The sequence below is a fragment of the Rhizoctonia solani genome, chromosome 9, assembly GCF_016906535.1.
Source record: "Rhizoctonia solani chromosome 9, complete sequence".
In the NCBI taxonomy this organism is placed as follows: Eukaryota; Fungi; Basidiomycota; class Agaricomycetes; order Cantharellales; family Ceratobasidiaceae; genus Rhizoctonia; species Rhizoctonia solani.
Window position 1 is genome coordinate 495,336 of NC_057378.1, and position 14,658 is coordinate 509,993.

Consider the following 14,658-nt stretch of genomic DNA (forward strand, 5'->3'; position numbering starts at 1 on the left):
GTGTGCATGTAATGGCTGTTACTTATTCGTACATATATGGGTGTTTCCTCAATAATCCAACTACATCACCTCAACTGGAAGTGTGACTAAATATCCTCCTTTGAAGTATACATAAGTTCCAGCTGGATTATATAATTGTAACATCGTGCATTGGACCATCAGTTCAAACGACTCGAGGGGTGGAGGACGCATTATATATAGCGAAAATAACAAGAATATTCATATTGATCATCATTTACAAGTTCCATAGGTGCATATATCCATATCAGCTAAGACAAATTAACCCTCTAAGAAAAATATCTGGTAATGCATAAGGCAGACGGAATCTATAATTCTCAGGAATTCAGGATATGTTCTTCTCTGATCCATCCAGCCACTGAATCCATGGTCTTTTTAGTGCCGCCGCTGGCGTGTAGCTAAACGGCTTTTGATCTAGACCGATCTTGGACTCCATTCGGATCTTAACGGTACGATGTACGTTGACTCCGTCACGCTTTTGGTTCTGGATGACGCGTGGGCCACCGAGATTGATACTGTACATTAAGATAAGCTATTAGCTACGGCAGGAAAATCTAGTGACAATACGATACAAAGCGTACCCGAATATTCGTCTCCATCCTTTTTCCTTTTTCCTCCATACCTATGCAATAACAAATATGAGCATAGTCACTCAATTAACATAAAATGTTCTTTCCTACCTGTTTTACCGGAAGGAATTCGAGGATCCACCACCACCAATTTATGGAAAGCTGGTCATATATTGGGCTCAGTGCATCCTTGTAGTCTTCCACTTCCTCGTTAATAAAGGGCTCCCTTGGCTCCCAGGCATCTGCACCATAATCTCTCAGCTCATGCCCTGTAGCCATGCTCCAGTGCACTGGGAAATATGGCTCGTACGGATCGACCTTCCCCGAAAGTTGGGCGCGATGGCGATCCAGTCGATCCATCAGTGTAACTTGCCTATGCCGTAGGTGAGGTGTGATGGGAGGATATGCATCCCTCATTGAATAAGAGCGGGTACGTATGCGGGGCAACAAGGCCGAAGGACTTATACTGGTGCTAGCTTCGGGGATCTGATCTAGAGAAGTTATAGGGGGAGGTCGTGGGAGAACGTTAGGCCATAAAGTTTCTGGGGAGAGTCCGACGTCTTCGAGTAAATTCGAATGAAACAAGATACCTAGCGGAGTATTAGAAAAACGAAAGGCCGAATTCACTACGAATCACCGACCTGTGTTACATTTAAAGCACTGACGAATCATCCACCTCAAGGAAATCCGTGCCAAGGAATAACGTTCTCCATTTTTGACTGATCCACCACCGACATCCGTGTGTGCTCCTGCGAACCAAACTTCTATTAAAGAAGTGTGAGTTGATTAATGGCATCCAACTCAGAGCTCTCTATATTGTTACTAACCTTCGACATCGGTTTCAGCGCGCGATATTCGTTTTCCTCCAATCGCGTGCGCCACCGAGTCACTCGGTCCCCGCTTGTGCCGACGTTTGTCTCGATGGCCCATTTTCTCGCCTTGACTCATTGGGACAGGTGGATAAATGCCAGACCCTTTAGACGTTCTACATTTTTTTGATTCTATTTCGTCTGTGGCGGGTATGGGGTACCCCGATATCAAGTTGATAAAGCTCGAAATATAGCCACTTATGCTTCGAATGGCTCTGGAGATCCCACTAACGCGACCTGAGACATTTCCAACAGCTTCACCGATAGTTTCAACTACTGTTGACCCATAATTCAGCAAACCCTGTCTCTCGACTTTCATGGACATCTTCTTCATTCGCTTCTCCCTTCTCCGCCTGGAGACATAGTCTTCACGAGGAGGGGCGGCCAAAGCCGCATCTTGATCTGAAGTTCGTCCCCATAAGTTGTCCTTGAATTTGGACCGACGCTCATCTAATGACAAAGCGTGTCTGTAGTACCGGACAACATAGTTGGACTTGGCGAATGGAAGTTCGCGTGGAATAAGCCCTACAACAATGCATTTGGGTTACGATTAGTACATCTGGCATAATGATTTCTTGGACCAACTGACCAACTGAGTTTACCGTATCAAATAAACCCATAAAATGAATTTCCACTTCAGTCGAAAAAGCTTGCTTGAACCCGTTGCTCATTTCCCACCCTTCTTTGTCGTCTCGTTGGTACATATGATATGCGAATGGGACCTGCCGGTAATTGGCCTTGGGAAGGAGTCCGACCTGATATGGACAGGGATTAGTAGGTGTAGATAAGTGTAATTCCGGGCCTTACCTTGTGGAGCATGCCTGCCAGTGCCCTTGCTGCGTATGCACCTCGGGAGAATCCAAATAGGCATATCTATCGTCCAATCCGAAAGACATTGTTAGTAATGTGTACGGCATATCCCAAAAGAGATGTGAATGTACCTTATCCCCTTCGCGATCTATAACCCAGTGCATTATATTATTGAATGATAGTATTCCTATTATGCATATAACTTACGGTTTTGCATCAAGAACTCGTATCCATCTTGTTTGGTTTGGTCAGCTGAACCTCCAGCTGGACTATACGTCGTAAAACGCACCTGTTACATGATCCTGAAGTCCATGCGCAAGAGCCATATCAGCTGCTTTCGATATTGCAACTCCAACCGGTGTGATGAAGTGCTCAGAGTGTGTTCCTATTCCTGCTTGATAGTACACCATCTGGTTGTCGAAGTTGTCTTTTTTGAGAAGATGGACGAACTGCACAATATTCGAATTCTAACGAAGTAGGTTAGCTACATGCCTTAGAGCATAATGGAGAAAGGTTGTACATCCTGGTCATATGGTCACCTGTTCTGAATTATCATAAAAAACGCTCAGGAAGATCCTACGATGGCGAGAAGAATATCTCACCCATCAAAACATAAAACCTGATTGATGATTTAGCTCTCTATAGTATGCCATTCCATACAGTTCATGCTCACCAAAGTTCGGGTTCGATAAGCATTCTCGGGGGTATTATCTGAGGGAAACTCGACTTAGGCCTGGGGATAGCCCGATGGTACCGCGAGCAAGGACTGGAAGGCTTGGGAGGCTCTTTAGTGGGGGTGTAGAAGGGACTAAGTGAACACGGTAATTCTGAGACTGGTGATCCTGTATAAACAATGATTTCCGAATCGTCATCTATGGCGGGACTTAGTTCAGGAGTAAGAAACGATACAGGCGCTGGCATGGTGAGGCGCTATGGGTCAAAGACGTTGTGCTATGCTGGTTTATATCTGCCAAAATACATGTCGGGACCACGTTTTATTCTGCTGATAACGTCACGATGAGCATGTCGATTCAGAGTGAGAAACCGCCTCGTTGCTCTTTCGGAAGGTCGATCGACTGGGAGCATCAAGTGTGTCACTTTAATGCTCTTCCTGCCAGTCGTTTCCTGTGCCGCGTTGGAATTTCCAGCTTGGTCTCTTTGAAGTTACCTAGATTTTTATCTTCTTTCCTCTTTACACTGTTAATGGGCATAGACTTGAAGAACGACGATAACAGGCCGTAATTTCTCTTGCCACATGCATCGATTAAGCGCTCAGTCAACGTAAGATCAGAGCCCCGGATCCGTGATGTCTCGCGTGACAGCCGCTCGGGTGTCTTGATTTTGGCATAGCTCCTGGTGATTTAGGTCAGTGCCAATCGTAAAACACGACTGTCGTTCCTTCTTGGGTGAGGCACTACTGCACTGCCGCCACTGGTCTTCAGCTCACTTTTCCTCGTGCTTTATGATGCGATAGTAATCCCAACACGCTGCAGTTAATTGTTTCTCCGATCAAATTTAAGCGTGTATACGAGCATTCCAGATTGAGTAACATGATGTACTGTAGCTAGCGCTAACTGATGCGGGCAGAGATGTGTTAGGCGCCGACATGACAAATCAACGCTTAGCCACATTGAATTTGTAATTGGTGATTGTTATTGCCCAAAGCCTGACTTAACCCCCCACCACCTTCGATTGTGACCAAATAAATCCGTTCCTCGAGAACTAAGATTCGTCCATCCAATCAAACTATACTGGACATATTCTAGACTGAACGACACACCTGCCGATAATCTGGATACTTACCCTTGACCGGACACCCGTTGGTTCGCACTGGCCTCATGATTGAAACGACTGGACTCGCCATACCCTTGGACCAATGGGTGTGTGCCTCGGCGCGCGTTGCTCGTATGGACATGCTGCTTCGCCTATACGACTCTGGTCCTAGGAACGATTACTCTCGGCTCGGTATTGATGATGCTCTACCGTTACTCAGTCATGCCTGCAAGGCCAGTTATGGTAATTTTAACGCGCTTGACTTCGACATCAAATCATCACAAGGTCCTTTGTGTAAGTCTCGAGTTCAGCATAGCTTACTCCTCTTAATCTGTATCTTTAGCGTATTCAGCAGTTTTGACCATCACTGGACCGGACGAAATTGGAATCGAATTCCCGGATTCTGATAAACATCCTACCCAATTGCAAGCCAAGAAGAGCGCTGCATATAAAGCAATCCTTGGAGGGGCTATTGGATATATTATGCAAAGTAAGCGAAATGAAATTTAGGGTCGGAACGTCCACCTTACCCAGCATTGATAGGTGCAAGTTCGGCTGTTAATGATTCAAATAAATCACCTGCCGACCTTCCCCCACCTCTCACACGAGCTGCAGAATCTATTCCAAAAGCTGGGTCCTCCGATACCACCAAGACCACTACTACCGGCATAAACCAAGGGAGAAAGGCTCGTGGAGCTAAACAGAAAGCCCCACCTGACGCTATGAACCTTATCAATACATTCTTACAAAGAACTTACCGAGATCGCAAAATGACAATGCCAAAATCATCACAGGAATGGAAAGTGGTGCTCTGCGGAGGAGGTATGTTATCATGTCTCCTTTTAGGCCTTTGAATCTCATTGGGCAGTTGACTGATAGGAGTCATGGCTCACTTGACCATTAGGCTACCTTCTGGGAGCTCCAGGTCCTACGGTGACCTTCCCGGGAGTTCTGTAGATCCCGCGAAGATCCCAAATGTTTATCCGTCCGCAACGGTGGCTAAACGAGAGGTAGCCAGTGATGCACTGAAAGCGGGTGTACTACAATTCATCAAATTCGATAAAACCGAAGCCCCAATGCCTCCACAGCTGACTAGTCCAACAGTCCCTATGGTCCGCGCTCACGGACCACTGTCAAGCTATGTAGCGTACGACCCATCTAAGGACAAGATGGCTGCGGCCGGAAAGACGGGAATAATAACCAAGGTTCCGCGTACCTTGACGGACGAGAATGTCCCTGATCCCCCAAAATCTGAATCTGAATCTGAATCTTCGGCCTCATCCGAAGAAGGCGCCATTGAAGATTCTGCTGAAGATGTGGGTCCTGTCCCCCCACTCGAACAAGGTAAGGCTCTATCCGCACGGAAATGTCTGCTTTTGATACTATCATTGCCTCAGTCCTCGACTCGGTCCCGAGCCCATCCCATCATGGGGATCTCCCGAATATTGATCAATCACTATCCCCTATAGATGAAGTGGAAGTCGTTGACGATTTACTAGGGCCTGCCTCTGTATCGAACCCCGAAGGATCCAGCGAACAGGATGAGGAAGAAGTTGATGAACTGGCTCCGAGTGAATACGGGGACGATGGAGCAATCTCTGAGGGCCAGAGCGAACCTATGGACTAGAGTCGGATGCAGGCACCCCGATAGGCATCATCACTGTTGCTCCAGAGAAGAGGCCCTCGCCTCAAGAAGATGAACCAGAACCTGCAGAGAAACAACCCTTCAAGAAACAAAAGACCGAGCCAGTGGAAAACTCGATTGAAGGAGCCGACCAGAAACCAGAGTCTCCAGGACTCCAAGTGATGGTAGGGCCCAATTATAGTAGCATTCTATCAGGTCTGGTTATTTCCTCTCCTCACCGTGATCATCAGATTTGCTGAATAGCTAAACTATTTAGAATTTTGTTTCGAGCGTGGTCAGGCGCAGCCTCAGGTGACTTATCAAAGGAATTTCGAACACCCCAAAGTAGAAGGACCAGTAATGTATAGCGTTTCCATTATCCTGGGTTCAAGTCGTTTCGAGCTGTCGAAGCAGTACGAAAGTATCGAATTGGGCGAAGAGAAGTTATCAAAGCGTATTTTAAGGCAGTTCGGCATCCGGGCCAAGAAGATTTAAGCGTACAGGCTTCAATCCCAGTCCTGTACCTTGTGACCCGACTTGCTTCTTCTACTCTCGTTATTTTGCGCCTGGTCTGTCTTTTCCTTCTTGTGTTGAATGACCACGAACACTTTTGGCTCTTGTAAATTATAATTACGTATGTAGAAGTGTGCATTGTATCATCCTCCCCCAGATCTGATCTATCCTGTATGATCTCTATTTATGTTTTGGCTTACTTTCGGCTTCACCGTGGAAATATTGAATAATATTCGTTCTTGACTTTGAAAGCAAGAGGCGCATCCATTCTCGACAATCATAGGTACTCCACGTTTCAGGGCACGTATGCGGACCGGGCCGCTCTGTACTGGCGCTCTCACTGATTGGTCACGCAGACATGTGGCCCAGAAATATCAAGCTTGATCTCTAGTCGCCCATGGATCATGGACAAGCACTTCTTCCAGGCCATCCCGAGAGTACAAGGACGTTTATACGAAATGTGATTTCATCTTGACTCTTGTCTGTACCTGTCCGGAGAACATGCTCAAAACTCTGTGTATCTTGGACAGGTTAATTTAATCACCCAAACCTGATGGGCTAATAAATACAGGACTTCCCTTGGTCGATATTGCCTGATTAGGAGCTGCCGATGTGCTGAGTCATCTTTTGGTTTGGTCGACTACCACGTGCCGTTTGCCTTGAATTTGTTGTGCAAAGTTTAATGGCCTTTTCCTCCCATCTGCCACGGCATTTAGAATTGTACTGACATTCTTACTTAGTTTAATTATGCTGCTACTCATACATACTCATATAGTCATAGCCACTTGGGGAATTTTCGGGTCAGAACATTCACAACATTAATTGGACTACGAACGACATCATCAGAATCGAATGCCAAGGAGCTTGAACACGGTCCGGGGTACCCCACACGGCCCGGCCACCCAGAGGGATTGATCTCCGGGAACGGATATGCTGCACCCTTACCAACCTAGAATATACTAACATTGGTGCGCCAGGCCCAGAGGTCTGCTGACCTGGGCTTCTCTTGGCTCGGTCTCACCTAAGGCCCGGACGGAACGTTCTCTGCCCTGGCTTCCTGGTGTGGGCGAGTATATGAAGGAATAGTATGGAGAGTACAGGTCGTGGCGCCTTCCGCTTGTCCTCCCTGGACACTCACGATGGTCACGAAAGCTTCGGTTGTTGTTGCTGTTGCACTTTCGGCGGTTGCTGCTGCTGGATCGAGCAAGAAAACCTGTGTGGTTAAGGTTAGTTTTTTTTTTAACAAAAAACCCCCCCCTTTTCACCCTGTGTACTTTGTTGTCACGCCTCAACGAGGTTGAAACTCGTTCCATCCACCACGTTTACGATCTGCATATTTACCTCGTGTATTTTTAGCACACCAAGAATAGCGACGATACACCCGCCATTCTCGATGCTTTCTCCAAGTGCCAGAAGGATGGAAATGTGGTTTTCTCCAAGGGCGTCACATACAATGCCTGGACTCCCTTTGCTGTTTACAATCTTAGTATGTCGACCGAGACCCCCTTCAGCTATGCTATTTAGGAACTCACATCTGATCTTTAGGCAATGTTATTGTAAACATTGATGGCAATATTGACTTGCCCAAGCAGGTTTCAGTGGTTCAGCAGAAGATTAACTCAACCGCGAACCCACCATCCACTTATGCAACCCCTTGGATCTATTTCCAAGGTGAGTCATATTTCAAATATATTACTTGGCGTATCTAATTATGCTGTTGGCTATAAGGCGACCGTGTTCAGTTGATCGGTTCCAAATCCAAGAGCGGTGGGCAGTTCAACGGTTATGGTCAACAGTGGTGGGATAACGGGATTCGGATTCTCCGTCCTCAACTTGCCACTTTCAACGTTACCAACGGGTACATCACTCGTCTTAAGGTCATTAAGCCTGTTGCATGGGGCTGGAATATTCCTGGGAAGAATATTCTTATTGAGGACCATTTTGTTGACGCAAAACCCAACAATAGCACTCGTGATTCAACTATCTCTTTCCCCTTTAACACCGATGGGTTCAATTTTAGCGGTCAGAATATTACCCTGAACGGCTACTGGGGAGAGAACGGGGACGACTGCGTCAGTGTTGTTAATGGTGCACGAAACATTGTTGCCAAGGTCTGTAGCAAAATTCAATACCCACAAGCCGAGTTTTGACATTTTTTCCAAACAGAATGGATACTGTGGTTTCTCGTCACACGGTCTCTCAGTTGGATCTCTCGGCCGTAATGGCGCCAACCACACCGTTGCCAATGTACTCTTTGACAAGTGGACTATGGAAGGTGCGGTGTACGCTGCTCGTTTCAAGTCTTGGACAGGCGGAAACGGCTTTGCCGAGAATGTGACTTGGTCAAACATCCGTGCTATCAACGTCTCCACCGCTGCCTTTGTCACTCAAAAGTAAGCTCAGTAACAAAAACACCAACTGCCCCGGTGATTGACATTGCTCCGTGTAGTTATTATGACCAAGACAAGGGACCTCGCCCCGGTAACCAAAACAAAACCAGCACTCGCATCACGAACTTGACCTTTAAGAACTTTGAGGGATATCTCGGTCCCAACTGGACCGACGGAACCTGCATTTCCGAGCCATGCTGGAACTACGTCGAGGGTGGTGATACCACCCAGAGCATTATTCTCGACTTGTACAACGGCACCGCTACCGGCCTCAAGTTCCGTAACTTCAAGGTTCACCCCTACAAGAAGGGCTACGACAAGACGACCGTTATTTGCGACCCAGCTACTCTTCATCCTGAAGACATCAAGGTCCTCGGATTCAAATGTGTGAGGGGCCCATACCAGCCAACCGCTTGAGTGCGGAAAAAATAACCTGTACTATTCTGTGGTGTATGACTTACAAGCTGATTAATGAACGTTATTTTTGTTTCTGCTTTTCTTGTGTCGGCTATCCCTCCCTCTGCCGATTGGGAGCGTGTGGAGTCACGTGCCTCGCATCAATTGACGTTTAAATGTATTCTATATGCGCTTCTCGTGGGTTGGTTGACTGCGAGGTTGATTATCTCATGATTTCTCTTCCAAAATGTCTATGTGTGACGAGAATCTTCCGCTATTTCATTCGCCACTAATGCAACTCGGCACTGAATAAGTGGATATCGCTTGACCGGAGGCCGAAAATGTACGTCAAGGAGCCAAGATCGACATGATTTGAGTGTTCGCCTAGATCCCTTTGAGCTTCCTGATTTATTTGACCGACATTGACAGCTGTCATTGGCTCATCATCGGTCACCCCTACACGAGATCCCCAGTGATATTACTGATTTTATCTCGTTATTTGGATTCAAAATATCCATACGACCAAATTTGCTCTTGTCTTCGGATTGATTATTTCATCTTTGCTCCTATACATAGGGGCAACGCAACCCCATTTTAGGCCCAAAACGTCCTGCTTTGCCACATCGATGAAACTCCACTTTTGTTCACAAGTTCAACTGCGCTGATAACTATACCTCACCATTCCTCCCGAGGCCTTCCGCCTATACATGAATCGGCATGTGAAAAAATGACGTTTGTTTCAAAGGTAAGGCACATCGAGGCACCGGGCATGGTTTCTTATTCGACATTGGCTGTATGACAGAAAGATCATTGAATAGAGTCATCCTCTGGACCAGCTGCGGAATCGAGCTATACTAAGTCATGATGTGTATTATGTATATAGCGCCGAGTGCCAAAATCGTATGCACGGCAGCGCTGTTGGTCTAGATTTCCCCGTATGGTCCGTTGAACGAGTAATGCACTTGGTTGAGAAGCTATGAACGCATAGATGGTAGCATAATGGTATAAAGCCTAGTGGATAAAGTGTCCCAACTACCCACTCCAGCTTATTGAACCAGCTTCAACTGCCTGTCTAACCCCATCCCAATATCGATATGTTATTTACGCCATTGATTGCCTTTGCTGCATACGCATCTGCTGCTCCGACTAGGGCTAGCTCCCTTACCACCGACACTGCTCTCACATCAGTGTCTACCCCAGTGACGTCCAGCACAACCGCAGGTGCTGCACTTCCGAGCCCAACGGTGCCTTATGCATCCGATGACCCCAACGGTTCATATCTGAATCGTTTCCAAAGCGGTACCCCGGAGCCCGAACGCGGGGCGGCAGGTGGATCTATTATGGGGCCTCAGAACCTTCCACTTGAGCGTCAGAACCCAGATTTACTGGCCCCACCTACGACAGATAGTGGCACCGTGTAAGATTTCATAACTCAAGGCTTTCTCCTTTTAAACTGATAGTTTGCTTGTCCAGTGAAAATGTCAAATGGCCATTTGGACTTTCTCACAACCGAGTACAAGATGGGGGCTGGGCAAGACAACAGAATAGTAAGTTGTGAAAGTCTAAATGGTTAAAATAATAGCTTACCCACCATATCACAGTTCATGAAATGCCTATTGCTACCAGCATGGCGGGAGTCGATATGCGGCTAAACGCTGGAGCGATCCGGTAAGTGCCGAATATAAATTTCCAGATCGCGTTGTCTCATAAAATTACTAGTGAATTGCATTGGCATCTCACTGCAGAGGTATGTTTCAAGGCGTGTTGAATTGGTTCTGAATTAACTCTCGCAAATACCAGTGGGGCTATGTCATGGCTGTAAGCTAAAAGCTTGTGTATTTATTTGAACGAACGCGACGCTGACGTTGAATTCCAGGGAAGCTGCCGTGTGAATGCAGTTGATCAACTTGGACGTAACTATCTTGCCGATGTGGTGCGTTCAATTCTTACGTTTGGATGCTTGAGTCAATCTCATACTATTTCATTCCCTCGGGTTCCAGTATCCTGGCGATTTATGGTACTTCCCTCAAGGAATTCCCCACTCTATTCAAGGTCTCAATGACACGGCTAACGGCTGCGAGTTTCTCCTGGTAAGTTTGATTAGGGGAGAAATCATGCATATAACCACATTTTTGCTTAGGTTCTCGATGATGGCACGTTTAGCGAAGACTCCACCTTTCTCCTCACAGATTGGATGGCACATATACCAAAGGATGTATTGGCCAAGAATTTCCGCGTCAATGCGTCTGCATTCGACCACATCCCCGATCGCCAATTGTGGATGCTTCCATCCGCGGTCCCTACTGAAAGTGTGACCGAAGCTAACCCCGTGAGCCCAGCGGGTACGGTACCGCTCCCGTTCACGTTTGCAGCGAGCAAGGCGCCGGCTACCAATGTGAGTATATACGCGTGCCTTCTTGTTCCTGGGCTGGAGGCGAGTTCCTTACGCTTCCAAATCAGGTAACCGGAGGATCTGTCAAAGTTATCGATTCGCGTACCTTTAACATCTCAAAGACTATCGCTGTTGCGGAAGTCACGGTTGTACCTGGAGGTATTAGGGAGCTCCATGTGAGTCTACTCGGGATTTCACCGTTATAACGCTATAAACTTTGGCGCCTATCTTTTTAGTGGCATCCCACCCAACCCGAATGGACCTTTTATCTGTAAGCCTATCTCTGCACCCTTGTAGGACGGCTCACAAAGATTGTACACAGGGAGGGAAATGCACGGGTTACTGTTTTTGCTTCATCGGCCAACGCACGCACTTTTGATTACCAAGCTGGTGATATTGGTATGATGTGGAACTTGCTTAGGAAATCACATGTTCACGGGTAAACATTCTTTACAGGATACGTCCCTCCCACTTTCGGCCATTACGTCGAGAACATTGGCAATACTACAATGAGATATCTAGAGATTTTCAAGACCAACATTTATGAAGATATCAGCCTCAATCAATGGCTTGCCCTTACTCCTCCCGAGTTGGTCAAGGTGTGTTTCAGTAGAGATCGGTACCAGCTTCTCGCGTTGATCTATGGTTTATTCTAGGCGCATCTCCAGCTTGATGACGAAACCATTTCTCTCCTTCAGAAGGTCAAACCCATTGTGGTTGGACCCGGAGAGTGGTAGTTTGAATCGAAATGCATGCAAGAGCATGCTTTGTGAAACCTGACCGTGAAATGAAGTGCCAATGTTTGACAGCCGTAATTTACTATTCTAAGACTGCGATTGTATAGCACTATATCATATTAATTGAATTCTAACCACATATATTGCACTCTGACCCCACAAATACTGCCATTCGGGAACGAAAGTTTGAGTACCCACCAACCGCTACTCCGGATTCTGTTGGAGCATAAATTATCCGTTTTTCCGCTTGCAATACAAAGGAATACTGTTCGTTCCGGACTAAGCATTTTTATATAACCGGGGAGTTGCACAGCCTCCCATCACGTCTATATCAAATGTGGATCTTCGTGGGGGGTCTGGCCACCGTCAGCGCCTCACGTAACTCTGTCCAGGTCTTGTCGGTCTGCGTTCTTCAATGTGAGGACAAATCTTGCTCTTAACCTGGCCAACGACCGAGCAGTGAATGTCTACTTCGCGGAGATCGACGACTGGGTGTACGCCATGTAAAACCAGGTGAGCAACGAATGTTACATTGCCCGCAAGTGTTACTCCCACCCACAGCTCGACATACACATAGGCGTAAGAAATGCGATGAAGCCAAGCCTCAGTGCTCACGATGTGTTGGGACCTCAACGCCTTGCGTCTATGAATACATCGAACATGCGGGGCCTGGGAATAAACGAATCAAAAGAACAAAGCCAGCAAGACGTTCTGCCTCTGAACTTGCATCTAGGACATCTCGAAATACATCAGTTCGCCAATTGGATGACATTGCTGCATCTCTACTATTTCCACCAATTTCTGAAGATTCTGTCGTGCTCGCCCAGTCGATTTCGCCCGAGGCGTGGGGAATCGGGTCCGACCTTACCCCCAGTCCTTTGGCGCTCGCGGAGACTGCCGATTATCCGTACATGCCTCAACCATCCATTTCCCCCACACCCTCCCAGCCACTCTCTGATCTCAGTCTAACCACATTGTCGAGTACCTCGGATCATGCTTGGGTGGCGAGTGGAGTTCCATATACGTATCCTATCGTTCCCACAGTTCCCAGTTCGATATCGCAAGTCTGGTCCGATTACGATGAATCGGAGATCGATGAAGAGGGTGACCCTGAAGGAGTTGGTCTCATTCTATGCACCAATCCGACTATGGATAAGAACGTAAAAGATAACGCGTTGCCCTTTGTGTTGGAGTGCTGTGGGTCCCACAGTTCGTTTAGTATCTTGTTGAATAACCAATAGCCTGTTTAGATTCTCGGTGGGCAATCGCCAGGGTTTACGAACCGCTGAAAGTAGTGCACGCCATGCGAGATCAGGTTATACAACAGTTTGCATCGGATAATGGACGAAAAAGAACGATCATGATAGCAAACGTAATGAAGATGTTCGGCCAGGATCTAGTTATCGACGGCCGTGGACAGTTCATCCTTAATTGCTTGGCCTCCGACGTGCAAGAGAAGAGTATCGCTTTCATGAAGACGCCGCCTTTATTTGACATAGCAATGGATAGGCGAAATGCAATGCGTGCATTGGATAGTGTACTGGAGGTAAGGACCCAATGCGACCTCGGGTTTACTTAGCTCCTAATTAAGTGATAAAAGATACTGGCGCTCCAAGTAAATACGCAGCCTATAGCCGCCTGTATCCGATCACTGGATAATGCTGCACCTATTTTTCGACGTGCATGCATCGAACCACCAGGGCAGCCGCTCAATCTCCCAAATATCATGATGGAACACAGTCTTAATCTCCGACATTTTGCGACCATTGATATCGTAAGGAGCGTATCTACCGGCCAACCGACCTACTTCCGATACGAAGTGCCATTTTCCCTCGAGTTGTGCGAAAAGATGTACCAAATGCAGGATGTCTCCGGACTACAATGGCTTTACGGATTTCCAGATCAGTTCGTCATGCTATTCGCATGGATTCATTGTCTGTGCGAGAAGCCGGGAGGCAACGTCTCAGAATTGATTGCTTGGGTAGAGAGTATATTGCCGCAAATTAAGATTGCTGTCGGCGAATTTGGCGATCCACTATTACGCATCGGAAGAATGGTGGTCCAAGACTGTTGGCGGTACGCTGTACGCATTTATCTATATATGGTGCGCGTGCATTATTCTCCCTAATTTCCCAGGCGCTGACAGCACCCTTGATGTTCCAGGTGTTGGGCGGAGCAAATGCCCTTGACCCTCGTGTGATGCGCGTTCAAAAGGACTTTATGCGACTTCTCAGGGGGGTTAAACCCGCACGAAATCCCGATGCTTTTTTGATGAGTCCCATAATCATCGTGCGTAGCTCTTGTGGTCTAGAATCGGATCAACGCGATCGGTCTAACGTAATCATTAGGCTGGGGTTGCCACGCTCAAGGAACGAGACCGGCACACACTTCGCCGGAGAATGCTCAACGTTCGAGAATGTGCGGAACCAGGCACCTCAGGAAATGATGGTATGTTACAACTAGAGGACGTATGGGCGAGAACAAAGGTGGAGGGACGCCCGGCAGTATGGTCAGATTTGGGGATTGCAGTTCGCAGAGTCACAGGCAGGTAACTAATCACGGTGCAC

General features: G+C 47.2%; 4 protein-coding genes across 4 annotated transcripts; 3 read left to right on the forward strand and 1 right to left on the reverse strand.

The window, feature by feature from the left end:
• Positions 1 to 343: 343 nt before the first annotated feature.
• RhiXN_07690 (choline transport protein) lies at positions 344 to 3,187 on the reverse strand (the record flags this gene model as incomplete). The annotated part of the gene is made up of 13 exons (XM_043327506.1): positions 344 to 533; positions 600 to 640; positions 699 to 1,177; positions 1,253 to 1,351; positions 1,415 to 1,981; positions 2,046 to 2,211; positions 2,264 to 2,329; positions 2,398 to 2,414; positions 2,474 to 2,500; positions 2,556 to 2,733; positions 2,806 to 2,810; positions 2,869 to 2,885; positions 2,940 to 3,187. The coding sequence occupies 13 exons, from the start codon at positions 3,185 to 3,187 to the stop codon at positions 344 to 346; spliced, it is 2,100 nt and encodes a 699-aa protein (XP_043182891.1).
• A 917-nt stretch (positions 3,188 to 4,104) lies between these two features.
• RhiXN_07691 (uncharacterized protein) lies at positions 4,105 to 6,158 on the forward strand (the record flags this gene model as incomplete). The annotated part of the gene is made up of 7 exons (XM_043327507.1): positions 4,105 to 4,333; positions 4,383 to 4,529; positions 4,583 to 4,861; positions 4,919 to 5,383; positions 5,437 to 5,610; positions 5,667 to 5,879; positions 5,941 to 6,158. 7 exons carry the CDS (start codon positions 4,105 to 4,107, stop codon positions 6,156 to 6,158), a joined length of 1,725 nt encoding a protein of 574 aa, XP_043182892.1.
• A 1,157-nt stretch (positions 6,159 to 7,315) lies between these two features.
• On the forward strand, positions 7,316 to 8,983 carry RhiXN_07692 (polygalacturonase; the record flags this gene model as incomplete). Its single annotated transcript, XM_043327508.1, has 6 exons — positions 7,316 to 7,402; positions 7,533 to 7,662; positions 7,722 to 7,847; positions 7,905 to 8,287; positions 8,343 to 8,569; positions 8,626 to 8,983. 6 exons carry the CDS (start codon positions 7,316 to 7,318, stop codon positions 8,981 to 8,983), a joined length of 1,311 nt encoding a protein of 436 aa, XP_043182893.1.
• A 1,073-nt stretch (positions 8,984 to 10,056) lies between these two features.
• Positions 10,057 to 14,643, forward strand: RhiXN_07693 (oxalate decarboxylase; the record flags this gene model as incomplete). The annotated part of the gene is made up of 19 exons (XM_043327509.1): positions 10,057 to 10,379; positions 10,436 to 10,509; positions 10,564 to 10,630; positions 10,682 to 10,709; positions 10,763 to 10,780; positions 10,839 to 10,895; positions 10,963 to 11,052; positions 11,103 to 11,357; positions 11,423 to 11,530; positions 11,591 to 11,625; positions 11,677 to 11,753; positions 11,811 to 11,953; positions 12,011 to 12,087; positions 12,484 to 12,585; positions 12,669 to 13,288; positions 13,342 to 13,637; positions 13,692 to 14,195; positions 14,255 to 14,380; positions 14,440 to 14,643. The coding sequence occupies 19 exons, from the start codon at positions 10,057 to 10,059 to the stop codon at positions 14,641 to 14,643; spliced, it is 3,204 nt and encodes a 1,067-aa protein (XP_043182894.1).
• Between the last annotated feature and the right edge of the window lie 15 nt (positions 14,644 to 14,658).